Source organism: Syngnathoides biaculeatus, chromosome 3 (assembly GCF_019802595.1).
Source record: "Syngnathoides biaculeatus isolate LvHL_M chromosome 3, ASM1980259v1, whole genome shotgun sequence".
In the NCBI taxonomy this organism is placed as follows: Eukaryota; Metazoa; Chordata; class Actinopteri; order Syngnathiformes; family Syngnathidae; genus Syngnathoides; species Syngnathoides biaculeatus.
Genome location: NC_084642.1, coordinates 32,149,581 through 32,168,510, shown reverse-complemented (window position 1 = coordinate 32,168,510; position 18,930 = coordinate 32,149,581). Strand labels below are relative to the sequence as shown.

Sequence of the window (18,930 nt, the reverse complement as noted above, 5' to 3'; positions counted from 1 at the left end):
GCTAGCCTTTATAAAAAATGCATTGTATCAGGCATCAGAACCCCTGCAACTCTGACAATAGTGACCTTCAGGATTTTCCAAAGAGTGAAGAAGCACAATGGCCATTTCAGCTCAATGAACCCAAAACCCCCCCACCCCAGCCCGCCCTTTCCCTTCTCGTCCCCAACACAACCTCCTCTCAATGCATGGATGGAGGAGACAGACGGAGGAGAGGGGGAAAATGGGTGGGGCACAGGGGGGTCCAGACGATGAGGTGCCTTGAGCAATTGAGACACCCTGCCAGGCCCTCAATCCAACAGCACCCTCCTTTCTTTAGCCATATCAGACTTGATCCTTCCCCACTCTTCATATTTTTATACATCTCAAGGACATACAATTACTCTCAAAATTAAGTAGCATACTGGATGTAAATATTTTAACTTAAAAGCAAATGTTATAACATCCGTCACTTGGAGACAACAAGTAGCAACTTCTGTCACTCTGTGCATAGAATCTGAGTTTAAACAAGGTCAAACGTTTGAGGGGTGGGACAGAGCGAGCGTATTAAGCTTTGGGGAAACCTAAACCTGTACAAATTTGTGTCTCTCCAAGTAAGCAAGGTTTCCTCACCATGTTTGTTTTGTCCTTGTTGTTTGGTCTGACATAAACCTGTACACGTTTATGTCTCTTGAAGTAAATTCCATTTCCTCATGTATTTGTTTTGCCAGCATTTAACGTGTCTGCTTCAATCTGCTCTGTCTGAGCCGGCTTTGTGACTTTGAGACGTCATACTGGGTTGCACACAAGCATTCACTGACAAACTAACCTTCTCATATTTACTAGCTGAGATGATCTATAATAATAACATTAATATAACATGAATTCCTTTCCCATTATTTTCTCTCAGCAACTGTTATATACTATATACACTTTATAAACTTTTCTCAGACACACATTAACATTTTCTCACATTTTTCTTGTTTAAAAAATCAAAGTTAAAAAAAAAGGACACTACCTTATTCTTGAGTGAAACCAAAGATCAAAATCTGTATGAGGCCAAAATATTTATTTGAGAAATAAATACCTAAACGTCACATCATTCACTTTCCTCCGTTTTATCTAGGATAAGCATTTTCTTATAAAAAGAAAAACATAATAGCTTTTACAAATACATTTTTTTAATGATTAATCTATGACGTTGAATACAAAAGAAATTATTCATAGGGACCAGCCATTCCGCATCTTTTTCCGCTGAACCATGTTGTTGCACACCTCGTTGTGTGCTTATGAAGGAAAACAGCTATGAGTGGTTGTAAAGCAAGTTCATGATCATAAACAGACATGCCAGGTTTGGTTCTCTTTGAGTACTGAAGCGCCGTCGAAACGCCGCAGGGCCCGCTGGCCACCCCTGTACATAGAGTAGATGATCATGTCGCTGTAGGAGTTACAATAAGTAGATAAAAACAACTTGTTTTGTGTCAAGATTTTTTAGTACTTTTCACAATTCTGCAGCCTTTGTCAACATGATCAATGGCTTCATCTATTACAATAGTATGTACGTAATGCTACACTTTATGGAATGTGAACACCCGGACTGTCATGCTCCTGGCATCCTGCCCAGGCTGAGCGTGGCCAGCCAATTAGTCGGCACACACCCGCACCATGTTTTGGCTGATTACGCCCAGTACTTATAGGACTCGGTGACGACTGGTCCTCCGCCAGATCGTTGAGGTTCATGCCCCGTTCCAGCACTCTCGTATCCCTGTTCGTCAACCCGTGTGTACCGACCTTCGACTGTTCTCCGACCAACACCGTAAGCCTAACTCCCTTAATATTCCTGCCTGCTTTGATCGTTCTCCTGTGTACCGAGTTCTGCCTGCCTGCTGACCTGCTCTCTACGCTCGACGTCCCAACTACCACTGCTGCACCTGACTGCCTGCCCGATCCCCGACCATTGAATAATAAACGTTTTTCCCGATTTACATCTGCGTCTCCCGTGTACTCCTGCATTTGGGTCCTACCTTCGTTCCGATGGGTCGTGACACGTACATCATAAACTGTACGCTGTCACATTTGCTTCCATTATTGCAAGCTGACTGGAAACGGGAAATGTCCCAGCGTGTTTTTTTCTTCTCTACTAAAGAAATTGGGTGGGAGGATTGTGTTTAAATGGATTCCATCACATTGAGGTTTTAAGTTTTAATACATCTTTGTTGTGACTTCATACAAATTGGACTTATCATTTTATTGCCGTGAACAGGATAGCTGCCTTCATCAGGCTTCAATCCAAAATGTTCGTACATCATCATGATGGGATTAGGTTGTGGAACTAATCCCATTAATGTCACTCAATCTTCTGTGAATACTCACCGACTCAATTAGTCTGTATCAATTTTGGAGATGAAAAAGGGATCGTTACAAATGCAATTTCTTGCTTAACAATTGCTCCAAAAATCATTGATACGATGGGAAATGACTGAGCAAAAAAAAAAACCTTGGTGTTGAAATATGGACTTGAAGACCACATATCTCCTGTAACACAAACATGTTTGTGTTTTACCAAGAATCAGTAAGAGTAGAGCTTGAGAAACATGAAAAGTGTGGCTATCGGAAACAGCCTAAAGTAGACATCGATCCATTCATCCATTATCTAAGTCGCTTACCCTCACAAGGGTCGCAGGACTGCTGGAGCCTATCCCAGCGACAGTATCTTTGGGCAGGAGGCGGGGTACACCCTGAACTGTTTGCCAGCCAATTGCAGGACACATAGAAACAAAACAACCATTCGCACATCTACGTACAGCTTAAAGTCTTCAATTAACCTGCCATGCATGTTTGGGAGGAAACCGGAATCCCTAGAGAAAACCCACAGAGGCACAGGGAGAACATGTAAACTCTACACAGGCACGGACCAAGATTTGAACACTGGTCTTCAGAATTGTGGAGCAAACACTAACCGTGCCACCTATATGTAGACATTTTAACTTAAATGTCAAGACTCACAACTGATCTCTTGAATATATTATTAGCTTTCTTATATTTTTATTAGCAGTGATATGGACCATCTGGAATGACATTTTTATTTGATCATGATGTGACAAGTTAATTTCAAACCATAAATCACTCTGACATGCAAGGTTTAGTTCCACTGAAATCTAGAAAGACTGTGCCATGTTTACATTTGTAACCACAATTAACTGGAGTGAATGTTTGAATCTTTTACTGAATTCAACAATAAATAATTCTCAAAAAAACTATTTTAAATTCTATCAAAAACGTGGTTTTGTTTTCATCGAAATGGGTTTGTTGGTTTGTCTCTGTGCAACTTTTTTGCACTGTCACCTTGTACACAAAAGCAACTTCTACATTTGCTCACCCCGCTGCCTGCTGCCTCGAAATATCCCGGCAGGTAGCAGTTGTTTAGACAGTGCTACCACTTCTTTCTGTCAAGAGCAAGCTGGAACGTGAGACTGATGGCATTTTAACTAGTGTTTCTCATCAGCATGGTAAATGTCCTCACTGAAGTGAGTCATTGGAATGAAGGGCGCATGTGTCTGGACCTGCCTGTCCTTCTGGATTTCATGTTGACGGTGTTGGCTCAAGCAGCCAATTAACAAAAAGAAACAGCCATAACCTGTAACATAGGAGGGTATGTTACCCATTTCTGCTCTGAAGCAATGCTATGGATAGGATTCCAAGGAGGTCACCACCAATCGGATAAATTAACGATGGAAAAAATTTCACGCTTCACCTATCACCTGTGTTTTCTGACCTCTGTAACACACAAGATGGCGTAATTGGAAACCTATCCATTGTGATATTAAAGGGCCATTGACACCCAAATATACATTTATAATATATATTGTTATGAAAACTACATATAGTATTATTCACTTCAATGTCTATACAAAAAATCAGTTTGACACGATCTACAATCGCTCATTAACTACAAGCGACTTTCACCCCAGTAGAAAACAGGAGTGACCCAGCCGACGACCTAAATAATACAACACTTTTACTGCAGATTCGAAATAGGCACTTCCACAATACGCACCCACCGAGCCGCATCACAAACCGTACCACATTCCACTCCACCTTCATCTCCACCATTTAGTATCCATAAAGGGGATGTCAGGCAGATCTTCAAAAAACAAAGGATCAAGAAAGCATGGGGCCCAGACCTTGTGTCCCCCATCCTGCCTCAAAGTTTGCACAGACCAACTTGCTCCTGTCTTCGCAACAACAGATCTCTAGAACTGTGTGAAGTACCAGCCTGGTTCAATCGCTCTTTATACCGGTCCCCAAAAAAAGCAGCAGTCTCCGATCTTAAAGACGACAGGCCTGTTGCCTTGACATCTGTGGTCATGAAGTCCTTTGAACGCCTTGTGCTGGACCACGTCAAGTGCGTCACAGGTCCCCAACTGGACCCACACTTTACACACTTGGACATTAAAGCTGATTGTGATTCTAATTCTGAAAAAAAATGAGCACAGAATGTGTCACTAGTGTGCAAAATTGCGGAAGTCTCACTCAACATCCCAGTGGCAGCCAAATTGCCTGCAACATCATTTGCAGATGTCACACTGGGACAGCCACCATTGGCAACACGCTGTGCCACCTGCTATGGCAGATTAACAAGAGAGATTTTGGGATTTTTCTGACACGCCTTCTGAGACTGAAGCTTTCTTTGAAGAAGAGAACATCTCAGAAGCAAGTGAGCAAGTCTTACCTTATTGTTTTGAGCCATATTAAATAATATGGGGATCACTTCTGACTGGTAACATTCCCCAACATACAGGCGAGGAGGACGAGGAACCCGATCAAATATTCAAATGACTTATGTATGTAGCGTCTTCAAGAGGACCCATGCCGGGCGAAGTAAGTACAGCAGGGGTGCCCCGACAGCGGTGGCCAGTGGGGATGAGAGCTCCTTTTTCATCCCCGCATGCAGCCCCCCACCTCCGCGTCAGCGACCCACCGACGTGGAGGCTAATGGCATGTCGCCAGCTAATGGCCACATTGCCTTCCTGGAACACTCGCTGGAAATAAGTTTTATTCGAGTTTGATAACTATACGTCGTTTGGCTAGTTAGCTCATGTTATACACTACCATCTATTTTGCTATTGTTTTGTGTTGTGTTGTGTTGTGTTGTGTTGTATTGTGGTTGATTAAATTGTCTTACATGCAATACAAGTGCTTTGTTGTATTTTGCTGGTTTGACCAAGGGGATTTATTCTAAATTCACACATAACATATGCTATAAACTCTGAGACAAATTAGTCCCCCCCAACTATTATTTTATTTATAGTTCTATACACACCTGTGCAATCCATTTTTCACGACGAACCAGGTCTACTGGAAACGTGTGAAGAGTGAATCCATCCTCCCGAGTGTTCGAGCAAAATCCAACAATATTGCTGGCATTTTGGCTAACATTCAGGAATCACCACCATCTCCAATCCTTACGTCATGGCTGGCCTCACCACTGTTTTATAGACTTTGCCCTTCATCCTAGCAGATACTGTTCTGTCACATAGAACACAAGACACCTTCCGCCAACTGTTCCACCCCGCTTGAACCCCCATGCAGTCATTAGAGACTCAAAATAGTCTTTTGATGTGATTGTCAGTGCAATTGGTCATTTCGATGTGCCCTGCGATTGGCTGGCAACCAGTTCAGGGTGTACCCAATAGCTGGGGTAGTGCTCCTGTGTCCCTTTTGAGCAGAAGCTTCTCAGAAAATGGGTGGAAAAGGGGGGGAACATTACTATAGCTTACTCACACCTTTATCATTAATAAGATGCATTCCCTCTTTGATACAAAAAACCCACACTTTAATATTTGTTTGTAGTTGTGCAATAATGTTCAGTAATCTGTACCCTTTTAAAGCAGTTCAAAGCAAATAATTTGTCTGTTTTTTGTTACAGTTGGAGGTGGCAGATTTACTATTGCTTTTGCAAAGACCCATATGAGCTGTTTTAAACAGTTTCTAGCATTAAATTGTCAGTGTTGCTTTATGAAGTGTCCACAAGTGACCACATCCTTCACGTTAATGAGGTAAAAGGGGCTTTCACAAAGAAAAGAATGCAAACTCGGACGGCACAGCAGCTCCTAATGCCACTGCACTTTGTGCATGTCTGTTTGAGCCCACGCAGAGTCTAGTCCCAGTAGACACCCACGCAGCAGCAGGGACACAAGACACATACCAAAGAGATGACATCGCTTCACACATCTCCACTCAGCCGAGCAGATCTTATTTTTCATGTCCAAAAAGACTAAGGGAACACCCTATAGCAGAAGCCGAACAGTATCCCTCTTTGAATGCCATTTTTGTAGTAGTTATACTTTGAGAGGTATTTTCACAACCACAACTTGAATTGTTATTATTGCAAAGATGAATGGCTTTCAGTAAATATTTTCCTTCCATTCACTTTTCCTCTTTGCTAATGTATTTTCCACATTTCCCTCATGTCAGCAGGGGGTTTGGACAGTTTATCAAGAGAATGTTTAGCTTCTTTTGCATTAGTAAAACTTTCACAATGTTTATTTTTTATGTCAAAAGATTGTTTTGGGTTTTTTTTTAATCTCCGAGATGAGTTTTTCAAAGTGTATTACACTCAGAACCTGATTGATCCTGTTCAGCTATGCACCCTAGGTCACTGTTTGATCTTGGTTGCATAATATAACCCCAGGCTTAAATGGTGCATTGCCACAATATAACATTTACATTCCCCAAAGGTATTGTACTGTATATGCACTGTTGTGGCGCAATGACGTTTCCCTCTTCGACTAGCCGATGACTATTGCCATCCTACTTAGACACACAGAAATACAAGCCTCATCTAGATGTATTGATCCAAACTCTGCCTTGGCCAACCAAAAAGAACTGTAACGCTTGGTGGAAATGTGCTAGTATAACTATACATTTTTCTGTTTCTTTGTAATCGTCCATCAGCAAGGATATTATTGTTTTACAATATCCTGTATTTACATTTTAGCAGGCCACAGCCATTTCCATGCAAACAGTAAAGAATTGGTCATCTTCACAGAGGATGTGTTTTTTGGAACTTGAGCAGTATAGTAATTTGTTTGGCTAGGTCACATACCTGCATGTTAGTGCTTGTGAGTCCAACACTTTCCTAAACATATTGTAAGAACACGCTACCATATAGAACATGGGGTTTCTCTTTCAAAAACCACATTTACTACTAGTGCATCACTTTTAATTGTCCTGCTGTGTTCTTTGGACAAGCTCCAAACATTTGATCTTAATTTCAACTCATAAGCCTGTAAAAGGCAATTGCAGGAAATCCTGTCACATGTGGTTTCATCATTGATGACACTTGATATTTGACATTAACTTTGGGTTGTGGTTTTATTCACTTCCTTCTTTACTTTCCATGACTTATAACACCACGAGGTTTGATCTTTGAATTACCCGTTTCAGATTTCCAGGAAAGTCTGTCAAGGTGAAGTTCATCAGAGTAGCAAGAAGCCATTAAAGCCTTTCTGGATGTCTTTACTTCATATATATATATATATATATATATATATATATATATATATATATATTATATATATATATATATATGTAGTGATACATTTGGTGGTTTAAGACATTTGCACAGTAATCTGCATATTAATCTTATATGCATCAGCTTGAAGATGAGCCACCGCCCCTCATAGCTATTCACTAATGGAATGAGAATCAGATGGTTAAGAAAAGCTTTTACTATAGAAATCCCCAAGCTTTGCATATTTAGTACACAGTGCTGGCCCAGATGACAGTGTGCTGAGGGTTTAGCTGTTGAATATATTTATTGACATATGAACTTTCTGACTGAGTATTTGTGTGACAGCAAATAAGCAACAGATGTATATAGTAATCACAGATTACCAGATCCAACCTCATTATGTCAATATCTGACACTAAAGTACCACTGATTGCGGCTTCGAACAGAGTACATGTGTTATACAACATAATAAAACATGTTGTATTATCATCGTTGCTGAGTCACTCAGCACTCTCATGAGGAAATGTTCTCTCTTCCCTGCTTTCTGCAGGTCTCTGGATGGCCGTTTACAGGTATCACACAGAAAAGGTCTGCCCCATGTCATCTACTGTCGTTTGTGGCGTTGGCCCGACCTGCAGTCCCACCATGAATTGCGGGCAGTGGAGTTGTGCGAATATGCCTTTCACACAAAGAAGGATGAGGTGTGCGTCAACCCCTACCACTACCAGAGAGTAGAGACTCCAGGTAAGGTGTTAAACCCTGTGTCAGTCAGACTCTTTTTATTTTGTGTTTCTTATTTCTCATGCCTCTGTGTGTACATATGTCTCCATTATGCAGTCCTTCCTCCTGTGCTGGTGCCCAGACACACAGAGATTCCAAGTGAATTTCCACCGCTGGATGACTACAGCCATTCAATCCCTGAAAACACCAACTTCCCTGCTGGCATTGAGCCCCAGAGCAACTATATACCAGGTAGTGGCAACATAATCAAGTTTCGATTTCTCCTTCCATCTCCACCTACAAAAGGACATAATGTACCCCAAAGGAAACGTTTTTATACTTTATTGCAGTACTACCTAAACTTTTTTGCTGCGCCCCCCTTTTTGGAGATCAAATTTTGAGCGCGCGGGGTGAAATTATTCCAGGTGAGGAATGGGGTGGCACTGAAAATTTTAAAGCGGGAGGGTGCTGGACCCCCCCAGCTTGCACGTTTTCACGTCAGTTGATGGTCATTGTCATAGGCGTGGCCCACCCCCCAGTTTGAAAACCACTGCTTTATTGCTACTTTGATATAAATCATTCATCTCCATGTGGTAGCAGTAATGATTCCTGTCTTCAGGAAAAATAAAGCTCGTTTGCGCATGGGGCAGTTTCCCATTTGAAGCAAAACAAACAAAGATACTGTATGTAAAGAAAAATCAAAAACTTCTCAAGGGATTGTTAATCACAACCCAAATGTGCTGCTCATTTGTGACTAATGAGGACAAAAATATCCTTGCTATTAGTCTGCAAAAAATTGAAAGGCAAGAAAATTATGCACTGTGAAAAATGTCACGTGTTGCTCGAGTCTTCCCCTAAAACAATGACTTTTAGTAGTCATTCCTCATTTTAGAAAACCAACAAATGTACTTGTCTGTGATGAAATAGTCATCACCATTATCTCTGGGAGTTACGATAAAACGCTGTGATGATTAGCCAGTACTTACAGTCCTTACTTCCTTTGTGTATATGCCATTTAGCCCTAAAACTTTGGTTTATTGCTATATAGCTATTTCAATATGTTTATCCATTGTCTAAGTTAATGTTTCCTAACCTTTAATAATTAAACCGAGGTAGATAGTTTAGATTGGAAAAATATCACAGCACACCACCCAACAAAAATGTCACAAAATTTAAGTATACTGAACAAATAATAATCTTGTCTCAATATCTTCACAGATGGACTTACTCAGTGGGAAATCTAGGACTGTTTAAAGCTATTATTCTGATGTATGGATGGAAGCCTCCTCTCATCTGGTGGAAGAGCATTCAATTGTACATGAATACGTGATACTTTCTGTTTGCATGTTCAGAAACGCCCCCGCCAGGCTATCTCAGTGAGGATGGAGAGACAAGCGATCACCAGATGACCCACAGCATGGACACAGGCTCACCAAACCTATCACCCAATCCCGTCTCTCCCACACACAATAACTTGGGTAAGGACCGTGTTTGTTTTCTTTGCAGTCTGTCCGCCTTCACTTGCCGACAAATGTTGTGATAGGACGTCTCCCCAGTGGAAAAGCTGTGTTTGAGTTGATTCCTTTTTGTAACAGGAAACCAGGTGATGAAAGAGGCTTTTGTTATCCTTGCACCCTGTGAGCTGTGAAACAGCCAAGATATCATTCAGGCCACACAGACATCAGTGACAATGTCCCATGTTTACCGTATCAGGAGGGAAAATTCCAGGGGTCTTGGCAACAAACCTTTGGTGAAATAGCATCAGACCCAAAGCAGCTTGTTTCCATACATGAAAGCTAAGGACAAAATGTTGCAAATGACTAGAAACAGAGGATTTTTTTTTTTAAATTGTAATTTATGTAATTTGAACATTCTGGGTCCAGTGTCCCACCGGTGAAACTTGAATTTCCACTATTTTTCTGGTAACAGCTTCTCGGACACAGCAGATGATATTGAAATTGGGTGACGCAAGCTCAGTATAATATTTTCCACACTTACGTTTTGTCCCTTCATGTTCATGTGGTCTTCATTATTATTGTGCTTTGTTGTGTCTGCTCAGTTGCTCTCTGGATTGGATTTATTCTGCAACATTGTGACTCTAAGCCTGTTATACAGTGTACAATTTTGGCCATCCCACACGAAAGCCTCACAGATTTCGGAACAATGGGCTATCATCTCACAGAATAACAGGAGCTAAGATGTCCTTTAACTGTTTTGCACCTGAGGTCAAGTGTATCTGAAGTCATGTAAACTCACAAAGCTTTTTCCATAGATTGTACAGCTGCGCTTTAGCACATCTTGATTTTTGTATAAGCCCCAAACTGCGCATGTGTGCCAATTTTGGAAGAACCATCAGCGGCAAGTTGAATGCGTCGGCACACTACGTACGCTGGCAGCAATAAACTAATCGGGGAACATTATGTAATACATTCAGTACATACGCATACCTCTGCCACACCTCCGGCTAAAAGTCGGCTATTTGTTATCAGTTACGCGGTTGTAAATGAAATTCAAGCGAAAGAATGCAAGCTCAATGACTGTATCAATTGAAACTGGAGAAAGCAAGAAAAAGAAATGCAGTAAGCTAAGATGACGAAATTGAGTTTCCACTGGAACACAAAGGGAGGTGGCCCCAGTTTGAAGACTGACTTGAACAGTGGATCATTGAACAAAGAGAAAGTACCTACAGTCACCATTCGACTGAAGGTAATCATGGTAGCACAAGACATGAAGATCGAACACTTTCAAGCACGTCCGTCTTGGTGTTTTTGTTTTATGAGGAGGCTTCATCCCTCTCTCCGCACGAGGACTATCGTGTTGCAGTAACTGCCAGCGGATTACAAAGAAAAGATTAATTAAATAGAATAGAAGATTAAAGTTGAACTAAACTCAATTATGCATCCGTTACCTTTTTTTTTTTTTTTTAATATCATGTATGTTTTACTATGCACCCTAGAATACGGTGTGCCTTATATATGTTTTAAGTGCAGGAAAAGACCCCGTAATATGGTGCGTAAAATACGGTACCCCCAAAAATTACATGGTTTAATATAAACTGTTCTGTTTGTCAAGATCTCCGTACCTTTGGGTTATTTTGTCACATTTAAAATGTCGGAAAATAATTTTTTAATATTTTTGGCCCGATCTCGATTAGCCGAACATTACCTGATCAACCTAGATTTTTGATTATGTGGTCAGTATAGGTCATCGCTAATTTTTAGAAATCATCTTCGACTTCTGCTGTGCAAGTCCAAGGAAACTGATTGATTGATTATAGTTTACCAATCAAATGGCACACACAAAGCCTTCGCAGGCCAATCAAAGTGACTCACCCTGGGGGAAAAAAAAACAGATTCACAAGTGTTAACAGATTGTAAAACAATAGCTTTATGATGGAATATAGTCTCGTTTTTACCCAGACGGGCATATTTCACCCTACTTGTAACTCGAGAAAACACCTTGTGGCAAGTTGCAGATGTTAATACTGTATTGTTGTTTTGATATAGCCTATGGGAGGGGTGCCCAATGCATTGATCGCGATATACCAGTTGATCCCTGAGGCAGTTATGGTTGATTACGACCTTGTGTATGACAAAAAGATGTCAGCCTATCATCCATCTCATCGCTTAATTCAGGTGTGGCCAATACGTTGATCGCGCCGGTAGATAGATTGACATTCGGTTTGACAAATCCTAGTCTCTGATTTTCAGCACCAACCACCCCTACACCCTTAGTAGATTGCGAGAGATTCGCTGCTTGAAAAGTAACTCCTGGGGCCAAAAAGTGTGGGCACCCCTGGCCTATGGGACGTGGCATTTCTCTCTCTCTCCTCTCTCTCTCTCTTGCTTTCTCTCTCTCTCTCTCCATCCATTCATCCATCCATCCATCCATTTTCTTTCTTAGTGCTGGAGCCTATACAAACTGTCAACAGGCAGGAGGCGGGGTACACCCTGAACTGGTTGCCAACCAATCACAGGGCACATGGAGACAGACAACAGTTGCACCTACAATCACACCTAGAGGCAACTTAGAGTGTCTAATTAAGATTGTATATTTTTGGGATGTGGGAGGAAACCGGGGTGCCCAAAGAAAACCCACACAGGCACAGAGAGAACATGCAAAACTCCACACAGGTGGGACCGGAATCGAACATGGGTCCTCGGAACTGTGAGGCCAAAGCTTTCCAGCTGACCCACCGTGCCACCTCATTCAGTCATTTAAATGAATAAAACAAAATGTTTCTATCGCACAAAATACATGTATTGTTGGTTTTTGGGCACTTACTAACTGAAATGGTGGAAGGTGTTTATGGGCGCCCATATGTTATTAATTAATTTACTTATTGAATTTATGTATTTTCTTACTCTTATGCAAGTAAATATTTGGAGGGCCATGTTTTACTTTTACTTGAGCCATATTTTTCTAATGCAACAGTAGTGTTATTGTGCACAATATTTGACTACTCCACCCACTTCAATATCATCGCATGTGGTTTGATCGACCTAAAATTTATTTGGCACACTTTAGTATTTTTATTTGAGTACCTCTGATCTAAAGTGTCCCTCCATCAGATCTCCAGCCCGTGACATACTGTGAGCCAGCCTTCTGGTGTTCCATTTCTTACTATGAGCTTAACCAGCGGGTAGGAGAGACCTTCCACGCCTCGCAGCCCTCACTGACGGTAGACGGTTTTACAGACCCTTCCAACTCTGAGCGTTTCTGCCTCGGCCTCTTGTCCAATGTCAACCGCAATGCTGCAGTGGAGCTAACGCGCAGACACATTGGTAAGCATCCTCGCTGCTTTTGTCACAAACATGTTCCCGAGCCTTTAAAATTTCACACTTTTTCACTACATGGTTGCTCATATCTGCCTGGTGATGTTTGGCTGAGGATTTAGTTGCTCTTTGCTTCTTGCAAGGTCGCGGAGTGCGACTGTATTACATTGGCGGAGAGGTGTTTGCCGAGTGTCTCAGTGACAGCGCCATCTTTGTGCAGAGCCCCAACTGTAACCAACGCTACGGCTGGCACCCTGCCACGGTCTGCAAGATCCCACCAGGTGAAACTGTTGAGAGGTTACACAGCCTGATATGTCACAAAACTGACGCTACAATCGTCAGTTGATCTAAGAGTTATCATGACTTAAAAGGTCAAAAAGTCAATCAGCACTCACACAAGCTGCAAAAAAAAAAACATTAAAAAAAAGCAGTGTGTGTGTGTGTGTGTGGTGTGTGTGTGTGTGTGCATGTGTGCAGTGGTGGTCATAGCTTGACCCCTCCACAGCTCTTTAAATATTGTTTGTGGAGAGAACATCTTCAAAATTATGTATTATATTGTTGTGGTCTATTTAAATGTTTTAATCTTTTACGATACATGTTTGAAAATAAGGTTGGACAAATGTCAATTAATAGAATTGGGCTAAATCAAGCCAAGGTTCTTTAAGATTAGCCTTTATGGAAGAATTGAGAAATTTTTTTCTGCACCAAACCGAATCGAGCATCGTATTGCTCCCATTCTGAATCGAATCATGTTCAAATTTTCAGGCCCTAAGGACATTGTCTTTTAATCAAATTTCTACCTGTGTATGTGTGAGTGTAGATATATATATGTTTGCCAGAGATTTACAGCCTTAGTAGTTAGCAAATCTTGTGTTTGAATCTGAGCTCAGGCCCAAAGTGTGAATGTGATTGGTCATTTATTATGTGGCTTCTAATTAACTGGCGACCAGTCCAGGATGTACCACCTCTCGCGCAAAAGTCAGGTAGAATAGGCTCCAGCTCACTAGTAACCTGAACGAGGACCAATAGAAAATGGATGGATGGAAAAACGTGGAGTTAGGACTAAGTGAGATGGAACCACATTTTAAATGGTTGGTGCTTTAATGAAAGTCTAAACTGTATGTTGGGGTACTATACGTAGTTAATCCCAGATGTCTATAGACCCTTCATTTTGAGTTCTTCAATTGTTACTAACTGTGTAACTTTTAAAACCACAATGATCCATAGTTTCCATTGCATGAACACTACCCCTGGAAAAAGTAGCCATCATGATAAAGTAATAATATTTCATAATAATAATAAAGTAACATGTACATGTTTTTTTTTTCTAGTTTAAAAACACAGTGTTCCATTCATGCTTCAGACTGTGCGAGGCCCTCGGATGCAGTGTGGTCATCTAATGTTGTCTCACTCCTCTCGCTCTTCCGCCAGGCTGTAATCTGAAGATTTTCAACAACCAGGAGTTTGCTGCACTGCTAGCCCAGTCCGTCAACCAGGGTTTTGAGGCTGTGTACCAACTCACCAGGATGTGCACCATTCGCATGAGCTTTGTTAAGGGCTGGGGGGCTGAGTACAGGTAAATTGCAGCTCATTTGATGCATAAGACAGGATTCATACACATATACATTTATACACAATTATTGGATGTCATCAGATGGCAATCAAGCCACTGCCAAATTTGTATAAAAATAGCTTAAGTATCAGACATGGGCCAGATGCGGTGGAACCTTGATTAAAAAAAAAGACCCGGTTATAACATACATCAGATGAAATGGAACGTTAGGAATGAACAATGTGTCCTAAGATAGTTTCCATTTGTCACGTAAAATGTCGTTGACAAAATCTGTTAGTGCCAAAATTGCCTGTTCTTAACTTGTGCTGTGTAACAATGGAAGCAGAGAATGGGACTGACATATTTACAGGTCACAGATTTTTCATTTACTGTATATACACTTGTGTACTTAATTGTTTTTTGACAAAGATTACACACTGTGACGATCCATATGTACATTGTACATTATACTATAGACATTAGAAAGAATACAAGCAATATCGTCAATTTAAAGCTAAGTTGAAAAGAGGAACTGCAATTCCCGTACTACCATCGTGAAAGACCAAATTCACCTTGTTGTCTGATCTGGACATTACACATGTCCTGTCTTGCACTGCCGGCATGTTTTCTTTAAATTACTTTATTGATAAACAGATATTTTCGATACTAGCTTTAAGATTGGAATGTACTGTACATGATGGTGACGTGGAGTATATGCCTTTTGCGTAGCTAATCAGTGACACTAATGATGGGATCGGCGAATTATGACATTAAAGCTGATCAGCATACAATGCTCATTATCGTCCGATACCGATCTTATGGATCGGATCGGTGCAAAGTCTTTAAGAAAGTAGTTAATGAGGGAATGTTTGTCCGAGTTCATCAAATTTGAGTTGGATTTCGTATGATCAACATGATCATGTAGTTTTGTTTGCAGTGTTCACTGTTATTGTTTTTAATGTTATTTATATGCAAATCTCACTTGAAATGTTAAAAAGGGGGAAAATTGGATCCAGAAAGCAAATGGGAACGAGGCACTTGGACCTGCGGTGCAAATCCAGCCTAATTGGTGTTTAGGATTGACAAATGCCACAACAAGCCTTTTGTTGCGCACAGATGGGGGCGTTCACAGGCAGACAAACCAGGCCCATCCCAGAGGCCGCTGCTGGCTTTCCTCAACAGAGGCCAGCCCCAGCTGGCACGCCCGTTTATTTTTAAATAAACACACATGGACTCTGTCAAAAAGAGATGTCAGACTTTCCCTCTTGCGCTCCCTCCCACTTTTCCGCACAGTCTGACTCACTGATAGTAAGAATGATTAACGCCCACGGGGGACATGCCATTGTGCCGGGAGTGGCGGCATTCCAGCCCCATCTGCGCAGAATGCCGCCATGTGGAGACACTTAAAAACAGGATTCGGATTACTAGGCTGGCCAAGACCTCCCACTTCGCCACCTCACTATCACTTTCTTCAGACGAATGACTTAAATCTTCTGGCCTCGGTCCTCTCTGAATTCATTGAGAAAAAAGATCACGACTAGCACATTTACGAGCTGTTCATGTATTGTTTTGTTGTTCTTGTATCATCTCTGCCAGACTTCTGAAAAGTTTGCTGAAGTTCATTCATCCAAATGTCGCTGGATGTGTTTGCAGGCGACAGACGGTGACAAGCACCCCCTGCTGGATCGAGCTGCACCTGAACGGGCCCTTGCAGTGGCTGGACAAGGTTCTCACACAAATGGGCTCCCCCAGCATCCGCTGTTCCAGCGTCTCTTAGGGAACCTCTGAGTGACTGAAAACAACAAGCAGTGCGCAAAGATGATCCTTTGGCGAGCCTGCTCTTCTTCCCCACCAGATGTCAGTAGCACTTTTGTTTTTCTATCCCGTACAGTACTTGTTTATTTTTGTGTGGCAAAAGGGGAGAAGTGCATTAAAGCAGGACCATGCAAATATGATCTCTGGTTGTTGATTGTTCTTGTCAAATCCTCACTTAGTCAATGAGGGCATGTGTTTGCTTTTCACTTAAAAGATTCATATATTTGGTTTGGAATTGTTTCCATGGTGTACAAACAGTATGTCACATTGAATTGTTGGAGAAAGACTTAGTGTCTTTAAGATCTATTTAACTTCCTCTTAATTTAGCTATGTGATGATATTAAAGTCATCCCAATTCTGTACCCCCCCCAATCAAAAACAGTTCTTATGGCTGACATGCTTTTGTCAAAATACCCCAAGGTTTTCTCACTGATATTGGAACATTTTCTGTTGCCGTTCGTGAGCAAAATGTATACTCCACTCTTTATACTACTGGGCCAATGGCGAGCCCTGCGCAGTCTGAGCCGACGCAATGTGGTCTAAACAAGCAAGTGCCAATAAACCCAATATACGGTTAAGCGTTTTTGACTCGTGTCCTTGAAACCAAATTTTACCTCCCGCAAGAACTACCCACAAAGGTTCTATCAGTAAGAAATAAGCATCGGCATATAAATGTGACTAATTTCATAGTGACCATAAAACTTTAAATCAGTCTTGTAAATGGTGAAAATGGAGCCCACCCACTCTGGCTCTCAGTGACTCGATTGAAAACTGAAAATGAAAGGGTTTTTTTACAAAATATGAAAATGTGACTTATGTTGTTATTTTTTATTTTTTTAGTCTTGGGTAAAATTGAAAAACAATGCCCCTCTCCCAAATTTGCTACTGCATTGACAACATGAGCCAATTCTACATGATCATGTTTCAGAAAGTTGGTTGAAAGTGGTTCCGGACATTAGCGGTCATGTCATGGACACAGTCTGTTCCGAGGCAGCGGGGGTAACATGCAGAGCATCTCACCTATACACACACATTTTTTTTTTAGAGCTGTGTAACAAAAGAATTATGTGGCTTGTTTAACTTCACACTTGAAAAATGGCAAGCACTTCATGGATGCAAGTATTTGTATCCTATACAATGAATTGAAAAAGTGAATTCGACAGTGTACGTACAGTACGTCGCGCCCCCCTTGAGGATCCCTGCTAACCCAGACTTTGTTACTCTCACTCCGAGTTGAAGTAGAGAAATTCCTTGTTGTGATTGTTTTTGTAATTCAATAGTGCATTGTCTCGCTTAGCTGACATGCAGTAATCATCCACGATGAGGATAAGGACACCCAAGCCATCTCACATGCTCAACATTTGGATTTGTGTGTAAATGAACATCTGCAGTTGTTTTCTGCTCTATACGCATATATTCTCTATATCCATATATTGAAACTCTCAGGACTGTAAAAGGAGAACATTTGCCTAATTGCATACAAAAACTAGGGGAGACGTCTATTTTAACTTCGAAACATTTTCTCCAAACAGCTTTTGATAAAGGGAAACGCTTCAATGGAAAGCATGTAAATAATTCAAGCGTCGCAAAATCTTTATTTTTACTCTCTATTGTATATGATTTTTTTTAGCATTCACCTTTATAATGTTCATGATTTTTGTCAAATTGTGATGAAAGACAGATGTAAGGATATTCAGTCTTAGCTTTGGTTCTGACAGGGGGGAAATTTACTTTAAAAAATAAAGGCTCCAGTACCTGGACATGTACATGTAGGATAATATTACATTATGCTTCTTTTCATAAATTCAGCTTTGACGTTAAGGCTGGCCCAGTGGTGCTAATATTTAACATCATTGGGACATAAACCAGCAAGTGTCTTGACGCTAACAGACGGGTGAGGCCTTTTAAAACCATTTGATTTTACTTATTTGTTTCAGAAAAGTAGCATCTACCAATCTGAGACCATGACTCCTCCTTTGTGGTGTCACTCAACGCCGCCGTACAAGTCTTTAAGGGCTTTTATTTCACCCAAGAGTCTGAGAAGTGTTCTTCATACACTCTTTTAGTAACTACGTTTGTGCTTTTCCAAATAGCTCACATTATCAGTTCATTTGTAGTCGTTGGGGTTTTACTTCATTTTGAATGTGTTATACAAATATGTCCTTTGTACTCTCCTGTCTATAAAATGATTTGATGCTTTGTATGGTTGTTTGGTGTATGGAATAAAAATTTCTCTCTCTGTCTCTATCTATATATCCATATTTATATGTATACACACACATACATATATTTCTTGTGATTCTGCATGCCCACTGAACTAAAATCCCAAACAGTATCCACTTATAGCTGGACCTAAATTGAACCCACTCCTTCCCATCAAAGTCAGTATGGCACCAATAATCTTATGTCTATTAAGGTTTATGCTGAACAAAACCGTCAGGTGCTGAGAGATCAATCAGGATACTACCCAGAGATGCTGATTACACTATTCAGTGTATTAATGTGTGCACATTGCCCCAAGTGTGTTTTACTTGTCGCACTTGTCTTACACAGACCAACCAATAAGAGGACAGACT

General features: G+C 41.0%; 1 protein-coding gene across 1 annotated transcript in view; it reads left to right on the top strand.

Annotated features, from left to right (window-relative positions):
• LOC133498492 (mothers against decapentaplegic homolog 3) overlaps positions 1–18,603 on the top strand; it is a 45,759-nt gene extending 27,156 nt beyond the window's left edge. Inside the window, exons 2-8 of the mRNA XM_061815420.1 lie at positions 8,043–8,236; positions 8,330–8,464; positions 9,565–9,690; positions 12,784–12,996; positions 13,131–13,268; positions 14,419–14,563; positions 16,193–18,603. Coding sequence (XP_061671404.1) covers positions 8,043–8,236; positions 8,330–8,464; positions 9,565–9,690; positions 12,784–12,996; positions 13,131–13,268; positions 14,419–14,563; positions 16,193–16,316 — 1,075 coding nt within the window. The 3' untranslated portion in view covers positions 16,317–18,603. The remainder of the gene's footprint in view (positions 1–8,042; positions 8,237–8,329; positions 8,465–9,564; positions 9,691–12,783; positions 12,997–13,130; positions 13,269–14,418; positions 14,564–16,192) is intronic.
• The last annotated feature ends 327 nt before the right edge of the window (positions 18,604–18,930 follow it).